Genomic DNA, 10,245 nt, shown 5'->3' on the forward strand with positions numbered 1-10,245 from the left:
TCCTATAAATAGGAGGAGCTATGGCATTGTAAAAACACACCAAGCTCCACAACTCTTGAGCTTTCTCTCTTCCCTCCATCTTTCTAAGTTTTAATTTCTGTTTTTAGTTTTATTTTATGGGGAACTAACTCCCTAGCTAAGGCTAGGGGGAAAGCTTTTAATATGAGTGTGTAATTGTTATTAGTTTGATCCAAACTTAAGCTTTAATGTGAATTTGTAGTTTTTGTTCAAATGGAATTTGTAGTTTTCTTTTTAATTAATTGATGAATGTTTGATAATCTATTTCATGGGTTCAATCATGTTTTTCCCATTGTGTAGTAAAAACTTTCATGCTTTTAAAAGAGAAGAGAATTACTAAAGATTAATAGAATTTCGATGAAGTTTATTTTTTGATAGTTTGTTGCCAATGGTACAAGTTATGCTTAGAATACTTCTAAAGGAAATTAAAAAGAGCTTTAATTATTTTGAACAACTACAAAGGAAAATATTTTGTGGATCAAATTATTAAGAGTTGCATGCTTATGTTAAAAGTGGAAACCCAATGCCTTAGTGTTTTAATCAATTAAATTTTCTTTAAATCAAATCTTGCATAAATCAACCTCTCAATCACACTTGTTCTTTTTCATCTCTGTTATCTTTACACTGCTCTCTGTGGATACGACACTCGGACTTCCGAGCTACACTACTATACGACACCTCCCTTGGGTTTTGCAAAGTGGTGCGAACAAATTGGCGCCGTTGCCGGGGAGCGGCTGGTCAAAGAGTACAGAGATCCCCTTGGTCAGAGGTTTGCTGGTTATGTGAAATTCTTCACATATGGTACACTCTTTCCAACTTTCATCTTATTGTTAATAATTTTTTTTTTTTTGTTTTATTTTTATTTTTATTTTTTTATATTTATTTATTTACTTTATGCGACCTAGAGATCATCTAGGAAGGTTTGTCAAAAAGTCTGAAACTGTTAATTTAGAACATTCTGCTTCAACTTCTTCAACTGAAATATCCAACAAATCTGAAAGCATGGCAGCAATTGTGAATGATGAACAAGAAATTGCGAATAATGAACAAGAAATTGCGAATAATGAACAAATGGTTAATGCTCAGATTGTGAATGATGAAATAAGAGAAGTAGTTGCACCTAGAACTTTAGAGACATTTTTGCATCCTATTCGTGCACCAAATCCTTCATGCATCATGTTTCCACCTAACATGCCAAATTATGATTTCAAACCTGGAATGATTCAACTGCTTCCCATTTTTCATGGCATGGAAAGTGAAAATCCTTATGTGCATGTTAGGGAATTTGAAGAGGCTATTGGCACTTTTTACAATGTTCAACTTGATAGGATTAATTTCATAAGGTTGAAATTTTTTCCTTTTTCCTTAAAAGAAAAGGCTAAAAGTTGGTTGTATTCATTAAGGGCTAGATCCATAGGTTCTTGGGGGGAAATGACTCAAGCATTTTTTAACAAATATTTTCCAAATCACAAGACAATTGCTCTTAAGAAAAGAATCTCAAATTTCTCTAAAAAAGAAAATGAAACTTTGTACCAAACTTGGGAAAAATTTAAAGAGCTTTTGAATTTGTGCCCACACCATGGCTTTGAAAACTGGCGTCTTGCTAGTTATATCTATGAGGGACTTCTCCCCCATGATCGCCAATTTGTTGAGTCTATGTGTAATGGAAATTTTATGCAAAAAGACCCTGATGATGCCCTATAATTTTTGGATGAAATTGCTGAAAAAGCTCATCAATGGACTGTCCCCAGTCTAGTTGAAACCACTGATCGTTCAAGAATTGTCACATCTTCTACTAATAAAGGAATTTACCAATTAAAAGAAGAAGATGATTGGAAATTAAAATTTGAGGTTTTGACTAAAGAGATAACTGCTTTGAAAACGGAAAAATCAAATTTGCCTCAACCTGTTTTTCAAGCTGATGTTAATCAAGTATGTGATTCTTGTTATGAGATTGGTCATACTGTTAAAAACTGCCCAATTTTTCAGGAAATGACAGGAGCTTATGAGGAGCGTTGTGCTACTGTTGGAAACTTCAAACAACAGTATTCTCCTTTTTCCAACACTTACAATCCAGCAACAAGGAATCATCCAAACTTTCGTTGGAGCAATGATTCACAACCTCAGGTAAGTGATAGAAATTCTTTCAATCATCAGTTTCCTGCAACTAATACATTTAATGCTAGACCTTCTTTGAGCGATACTCTTCAAGCATTTATGCAGGAACAACAGAAGCAAAATCAAAGGTATGATACCTTGTTTGGTCAAATGGTTGAAGAAAATAAAGAAATTAAAAGCCAAATTTCTAAATTGACAAATTCTTTTGCAATAAATGAAAAAGGAAAATTTCCTTCTCAAACTCAACCAAATCCAAAGAATGTTAATTCGTGTGAAACCTCAATTGAACATGCTAAGTCTGTCATTGCTCTTAGAAGTGGTAAAATAATTGATAACACACCTTCACCGAAGGAAGTTGAAAAATCTAAGAATAATGATAAACTTAACATGTCCAACTTGAATGAATCAAATGAATATCATTTTCCTGCTCCTTTTCCTCAAGCTTTAAATCCTCCAAAGAAATTGAATCAAAATTCTGAAATTTTGGATGTCTTTAAAGAAGTCAAAGTTAATATTCCTTTGTTAGATGCTATTAAACAGATCCCTTCATATGCTAAATTTTTAAAAGATCTGTGCACATTTAAAAGAAAGCATCAGGTGAAGAAAACTGCATTTTTGACTGAACATGTGAGTGCATTATTGCAACATAAGGTCCCTCCTAAATACAAAGATCCAGGAAGTCCTACTCTTTCATGTGTAATTGGAAAAAATTACATCAATTGTGCTTTGCTTGATTTGGGGGCTAGTGTAAATTTATTGCCATATTCAGTATATTTGCAGTTAGGTCTTGGTGAATTGAAGCCCACAACAATGAAGTTGCAACTTGCTGATCGTTCTGTACGAGTGCCGAGAGGGGTAATTGAGGATGTGTTGGTCCAAGTGGACAAATTTTACTACCCTGTTGACTTTGTTGTTTTAGATACACAACCTGTTTTGCATTCTGAAAATGAAATTCCTGTCATTTTAGGGCGTCCCTTCCTTGCTACATGTGACGCACACATTAGTTGCAGAAGTGGGGTAATGAAACTCAGTTTTGGTAACATGACATTGGAAATTAACATTTTTAATGTTTTCAGGCGACCTTATGAAGATGATGATTGTGCAGTGGTGAACTTGATTGAAGCTCTTGTGCAAGATCAATTTGAGAAGACCAGTATTTCTGAACCTTTAGAGGATCTTTTATTGAATTCTAAAGAATCTGAATTACTTGAGGATCCGGAAATTGCTTATCTTAATTCATTATTTAATTCCTTGCAGGTTGATAAATGGACGCCAAGGTTTGAGAAGCTTCCACCTTGGAAGGAAAAGACATTGCCATCAAATGTGGAAGTTCCTAATCTAGAATTGAAGCCTTTACCCATGGGACTTAAACATGCATTCTTGGGGGCAAACAACACTTTTCCAGTGGTAATATCTTCTGAACTTGACTCTTTGCAAGAAGGTAAGTTACTTAATGTGTTGAATTCTCATAGATCTGCCATTGGTTGGACTCTTGCTGACATTAAGGGAATTAGTCCTCTTGTTTGTACTCATAAAATATTTTTAGAGGATGAAGCCAAGTCTTCCAGGGAGGCACAGCGTAGGTTAAACCCAGTCATGAAAGATGTTGTTAAAACTGAGGTGTTGAAATTAATAGATGCAGGTATTATTTATTCCATCTCTGATAGTAAATGGGTAAGTCCTACTCAAGTTGTACCTAAGAAATCTGGCATAACTGTGGTTGAAAATGATAAAAATGAATTGATACCTACTAGAGTTGTTTCAAGTTGGCGCATGTGCATTGATTACAGAAAGCTAAATTCTGCAACTAGAAAAGACCATTTCCCTTTACCTTTTATTGATCAAATCTTAGAAAGGGTAGCCGGTCATGAATTTTATTGCTTCTTAGATGGATACTCAGGTTATTATCAAATTGAAATTGCCATTGAAGATCAAGAAAAAACTACTTTTACATGTCCTTTTGGTACTTTTGCTTTTCGTAGAATGCCTTTCGGATTATGTAATGCTCCTGCTACTTTTCAAAGATGCATGATCAGTATTTTCAGTGATATGGTTGAGCAATTTCTTGAAGTTTTCATGGATGATATATCTATTTTCGGTGATTCTTTTGATAATTGCTTGAGTAATTTGGAAAAAGTGTTGGTTCGATGCCAAGAGAAAAACTTTGTTTTAAATTGGGAGAAATGTCATTTTATGGTTTCTTCTGGAATTGTTCTTGGTCATATTGTTTCTAATAAAGGAATTGAAGTGGATAAAGCTAAAATTGAATTAATTTCAAAATTGCCAGTTCCAAAAACTGTTAAAGATGTCAGATCATTTTTAGGTCATGCTGGTTTTTACAGGAGATTTATTCAGAATTTTAGTGCAATATCTAGACCCTTGTGTAATCTCCTATTAAAAGACAGTAAATTTGAGTGGTCTGATTCATGTCAAAAGGCTTTTGATAAATTAATTGAAATGCTCACATCTGCTCCAATTATGCAACCACCTAACTGGACTTTACCTTTTGAAATTATGTGTGATGCCAGTGATTTTGCGGTTGGAGCTGTTTTAGGGCAAAGAAAGGATAAGAAGCCACATGTCATCCATTATGCAAGCAGAACCTTGAACAGTGCTCAGATGAATTATTCTACAACTGAAAAAGAACTCCTTGCTGTGGTATTTGCTTTGGATAAGTTTCGTTCTTATATAGTTGGATCACCTATTGTTATTTTCACTGACCATGCAGCTTTAAAATACCTTTTTGAAAAGAAAGATGCTAAAGCTCGACTGATTAGGTGGATCCTACTACTTCAAGAATTTGACATCACAATCAAAGACAAAAAGGGAGTAGAAAATGTAGTGGCTGATCATTTGTCTAGATTGAGTTTTGAGGATTCCATTGAAACATTGCCAATTAATGATTCTTTTCCAGATGAGCAATTATTTACTATTTCGGAATTACCTTGGTTTGCTAACATTGTTAATTTTCTTGCTACAGGTAAAATTCCATCTGATTGGACTGCTCAAGACAAGAGGAAATTTCTTACAGAGGTTAAAAATTTCTTTTGGGATGACCCCTATCTGTTTAAATACTGCCCTGATCAAATCATTAGGAGGTGTGTACCTGATAATGAAATCCATGCAGTAATTTCTTTTTGTCATAATGAAGCATGTGGTGGTCATTTTTCTGTAAAGAAAACCGCTGCAAAGATTTTGCAGTGTGGATTTTATTGGCCTACGCTTTTTAAAGACACTAATTCTTTTTGTCGAACTTGTGACCGTTGTCAAAAGTTAGGGGCAATTACCCGTAGAAATATGATGCCTTTGAACCCAATTTTGGTAATTGAAATATTTGATTGTTGGGGCATTGATTTTATGGGTCCATTTCCTATTTCTTTTGGATATCTTTATATCTTGGTTGGTATTGATTATGTTTCCAAATGGGTTGAGGCTGTTCCTTGTCGACATAATGATCATAAAACTGTTTTGCGGTTTTTAAAAGAAAACATTTTCTCAAGATTTGGAACACCTCGAGCTATAATAAGTGATGGGGGGAAACACTTTTGCAATAAACCTTTTGAGGCTTTAATGAAAAAGTATGGTGTCACTCATAAAGTCGCTACCCCATATCACCCACAAACAAGCGGTCAAGTTGAACTTGCTAATCGGGAGATAAAACAAATTTTGGAAAAAACTGTGAGTCCTAACCGTAAAGATTGGTCTTTGAGATTAACTGATGCTTTATGGGCATACCGTACAGCATACAAATCCCCCATAGGGATGTCACCGTACAGACTTGTCTACGGTAAGGCTTGTCATTTACCAGTTGAACTTGAACATAAGGCATATTGGGCAATTAAAATGTTTAATTTTGGTTTAAATGATGCAAGTTCGAATAGGAAACTTCAGTTGAATGAGTTGGCAGAATTAAGGAATGATGCTTATGAAAACTCTCGAATTTACAAAGAGAAAATGAAGGTTTTTCATGATAGAAATATTTTGAGGAAAAACTTTGAACCATCACAGAAAGTTCTCTTATATAATTCAAGATTGCATATTTTTCCTGGTAAACTGCGTTCCAGATGGACAGGTCCATTTGTGGTCACAAAAGTTTTTCCTTTTGGAGCAGTAGAGATTGAGGATCCAAAGAATGGTAATGTTTTTAAAGTTAATGGTCAACGTCTTAAACCATTTTTGGAGAATTTTGTTTTGCAGGATGACACGATTCACTTGGAGAATCCTGTTTATCAGGATTGAATTTTCAGACTATCTTTACTTGGTATCATGCTCGACCTAATCGCTTCAAGGGGGAGCATTCCAATCCTTTCTCTTTACTTATTTTGTTATTATTTTAAGTTGTTTTTGTTTAATAATTAAAATAATATGAGTTGACTTTTGGTAACTCCAGTGAGCGTCTCTGTCAATACAGTGTCTAGGAGTTCTTTAGGCGACACTTTCGGTGTCTAAGAAGTTTGGGTTTTAAGCGGGACCATTGTGACCCCTCCAACCTTCCCGGAACCCCTGGCTGTCTTTTCTGAGGCCCTTAACTGGTCATCCATGAGTTGCTTGTATACTTGTGTGATTAAGGGTTCCTGTTTCTTTTGTTTGTTTGTTATTTATTTTGTAATTGTATTTTCTATTTATTTTGTATTTTAATTCTTTTTTTATTTACTTTAATACCCTTCATTTGTTGTTATAACATTGCTTATTTCTAAGTTTTACACATTGAGGACAATGTTTCATTCAAGTTGGGGGGGAGTGGAATTAGTTATCACAATTTGTTTCTAAAATTTTCTCCTTAAAAAAAAAAAAAAAATTAAAAAAAAAAATTAAAAAAAAAAAAAAAAAAAAAAAAAAAAAACCTCTATGCTTGTTGTCATCGAAATATATTTGCATTAAATTGAGATTTGATATTCATGCATGAGTTTAAAATTGAGAACACTTGAGCGATACGATAACTAATCCAGTCTTTAGTCTTTTTCATTTATTTCTACTTAATGAATGATTTATGAGCTAAGCTTTGAAAAATTCACACTCACACTAATGCGCTTGAGAAGATAGAGTTTGAGATTTATTGTATTTATCCTTGTCTAAAAAAAAAAAAAAGAAAAAAAAGAAAAAAAAAAGAGAACTTTCACTTAGTAACCGGGCCTCTTGCCTAATCAGTAGTGAGTGTTCGCGTCAAACCGTGAAGTTCTTAAAAAAAAAAAATAATAATAAAAATAATAATAATAATAATGCATGTGTGACTTGTTTAGCTTTGTAGCCTTTTTAACTCGAGTTATTAAGCTCATCGGGGTGTATCAACACCTAATGCCTTAAAGCCTTTGTGTTTGAGAGTCATTGGCCTAACACTCGCTACATGGGTTAATTAGAAAGCTTAAGGGAGCTAAACATTGCACAGTCCACATAATTGCATGTATATATTTATTATTAAAAAAATAAAAAATAAAAAAATCTAAGATAGCAAGGATGGTGTGATTATGATTGAATTTTTGTCTTCTCAACTGTGTTAGTTCACTTTACACCAAAGAAAGCAAATGAAAAGTTTATTAATGGTGATAAATGACTTTGACTTTAGACTGGGAGAACTTAAAGTTTTGGATTTGTGTTCGCTCTTTTAAATTTGTTCATGAATTGAGAATTTTGGTTTTTGAGCTTTAACATTCTTGATGATGATTTGGCAGGAGAGTTACTTAAAATTTCAGATGTTTGTGGGTATCATCCCTGAAAACCCTCACGAGACTACAACTCGTCCACTAGGGCAACCTAGAGGTTTAAAGGCTTATTGCATATGCTAAATGCAATCGAGATCCCTACGAAAGTGGCTTAGTTAGTTTTCATTTATGCTTAGTTTTTAAATTTTAGTTTGCTCGAGGACTAGCAAATTATAGGTTTGGGGGTATTTGATGAGCACATAAACTATCACATTTATTATCCCTAAATATATTTGTTAGTAATTGATTTTCTTACAATTTTAGTTAATTAGGTTTGTTTTTCACTTTTGCACTTGCTTACATACCCATTACATAATTGATGATGATTTCATTATTTTATCTTAAGGTTGAAGAAGATTATTGGATGCTAGTAGGCAAATGGTGGCAAGATTTATTAAAAAGATTGCAAGATGCACCACCTTGCCAAAGAGAAGAGAAATGCATGTAAGTGCATGATCAAGTGTTCAAGTGGAAGACATATTCAATTCATGCATGGAGTGGATGAAGCAACAAACATGATGGTGGCTTGAAGATGTGGAATCATGAACTATTAAAATTGTGAGTTAAGCAAATGAAATGAAGGATGATGAGAAGAGGTGCAACACTTAACCAAAAGAAAAGATTGAATAATAAAAGCAAGTAGAAGTGGAGCAACAATTGAAGAAAAGAAGAAACAATGAAGAGATGGGTTACGGTTGTGCATTGAAAGATGAAGAATTTGGAGAATGGAGTCATCAACACTATGGAATAAGTAATGGAAGCAAATTGGCAATTGGTTTGATGCAAGTGGAATATATATTGAATTCATGAATGGAGGGATTTAATGAATTTAGAATTGCTCCCATTTTCCTATAAATAGGAGGAGCTATGGCATTGTAAAAACACACCAAGCTCCACAACTCTTGAGCTTTCTCTCTTCCCTCCATCTTTCTAAGTTTTAATTTCTGTTTTTAGTTTTATTTTATGGGGAACTAACTCCCTAGCTAAGGCTAGGGGGAAAGCTTTTAATATGAGTGTGTAATTGTTATTAGTTTGATCCAAACTTAAGCTTTAATGTGAATTTGTAGTTTTTGTTCAAATGGAATTTGTAGTTTTCTTTTTAATTAATTGATGAATGTTTGATAATCTATTTCATGGGTTCAATCATGTTTTTCCCATTGTGTAGTAAAAACTTTCATGCTTTTAAAAGAGAAGAGAATTACTAAAGATTAATAGAATTTCGATGAAGTTTATTTTTTGATAGTTTGTTGCCAATGGTACAAGTTATGCTTAGAATACTTCTAAAGGAAATTAAAAAGAGCTTTAATTATTTTGAACAACTACAAAGGAAAATATTTTGTGGATCAAATTATTAAGAGTTGCATGCTTATGTTAAAAGTGGAAACCCAATGCCTTAGTGTTTTAATCAATTAAATTTTCTTTAAATCAAATCTTGCATAAATCAACCTCTCAATCACACTTGTTCTTTTTCATCTCTGTTATCTTTACACTGCTCTCTGTGGATACGACACTCGGACTTCCGAGCTACACTACTCTACGACACCTCCCTTGGGTTTTGCAAAGTGGTGCGAACAGGATTCATCTTTGTCATTATACCATTCTTTGTAAATTGATTATATTTGATTATCAATTTTAGTTGTTGATTGGTTTTGTTTCTTGTTTTGAAAACCACTATAAAAAGGAAGCTTATCACTACAAGAAAAAAGTTCAGTAGTGGCCAATTTCCTTGTGACCACATTAATAATGGTCACAAATACAGTGAATTTAATAACCAATAATACTACATGGTCATATGGTCATCAAATTGATTAAGACATATTTTTTATTTTTTAATGACTAAATTTTCTGACCAATATTTAAATTAGTCACTAAAAACAACTTAAATAATAAAGTTAGTGACCGACACATATGCCAAGCTAGCCTTACTTATGTTATTTAATACATCAGTGACCAATTAACTTTTTTAAAACTTTATTTTTTGTTTTCAAAACGCACATGTTCTGAGCGAGAAGAGTGAAAGCATCTAAAAGAAAAAAAAAAGATCAGCGAGCTCAGATATGAGGTGGCATAAGGATAGTTAACCAATGCACCAATAAATTTTTTACAGCTTTGCTTCAACTATTAAAAGAGGCATTTCCTGATGGTAACACGATACCAAGATCTTATCATGACGCAAAAAAAATTATTCGAGAGTTGGGTCTTGGTTATGATAAGATTCATGTATGTGAAAATAATTGTGTGCTTTTTTGGGAGGAATATGAAGATGAACAAGAGTGTCCAAAATGTCACACCCCTAGGTATGTTATAGGCAATGACAAGAGGAAAAAGGTTCCCCAAAAAAATCTTAAGACAGTTGCCTTTAATTCCGAGGTTGCAAAGGCTTTTTATGTCCAAAAAAACTGCTCTAGAT

At 33.5% G+C, this 10,245-nt stretch overlaps 1 protein-coding gene and 1 non-coding gene across 2 annotated transcripts; one reads left to right on the forward strand and one right to left on the reverse strand.

Moving 5' to 3' along the window:
- Positions 1 to 1,497: 1,497 nt before the first annotated feature.
- Positions 1,498 to 1,604, reverse strand: LOC148296697 (small nucleolar RNA R71). The gene has a single exon (XR_015834219.1). It is a non-coding gene; the product is annotated as a small nucleolar RNA R71 (small nucleolar RNA).
- Positions 1,605 to 2,523: 919 nt separating this feature from the next.
- On the forward strand, positions 2,524 to 6,886 carry LOC148296698 (uncharacterized). Its single transcript, XM_088248608.1, has 4 exons — positions 2,524 to 3,577; positions 5,117 to 5,252; positions 5,865 to 6,007; positions 6,867 to 6,886. The coding sequence occupies exons 1-4, from the start codon at positions 2,524 to 2,526 to the stop codon at positions 6,884 to 6,886; spliced, it is 1,353 nt and encodes a 450-aa protein (XP_088104734.1).
- The last annotated feature ends 3,359 nt before the right edge of the window (positions 6,887 to 10,245 follow it).

This window comes from Prunus avium, chromosome 2, assembly GCF_965620075.1.
Source record: "Prunus avium chromosome 2, drPruAviu1.hap1.1, whole genome shotgun sequence".
Lineage (NCBI taxonomy): Eukaryota > Viridiplantae > Streptophyta > Magnoliopsida > Rosales > Rosaceae > Prunus > Prunus avium.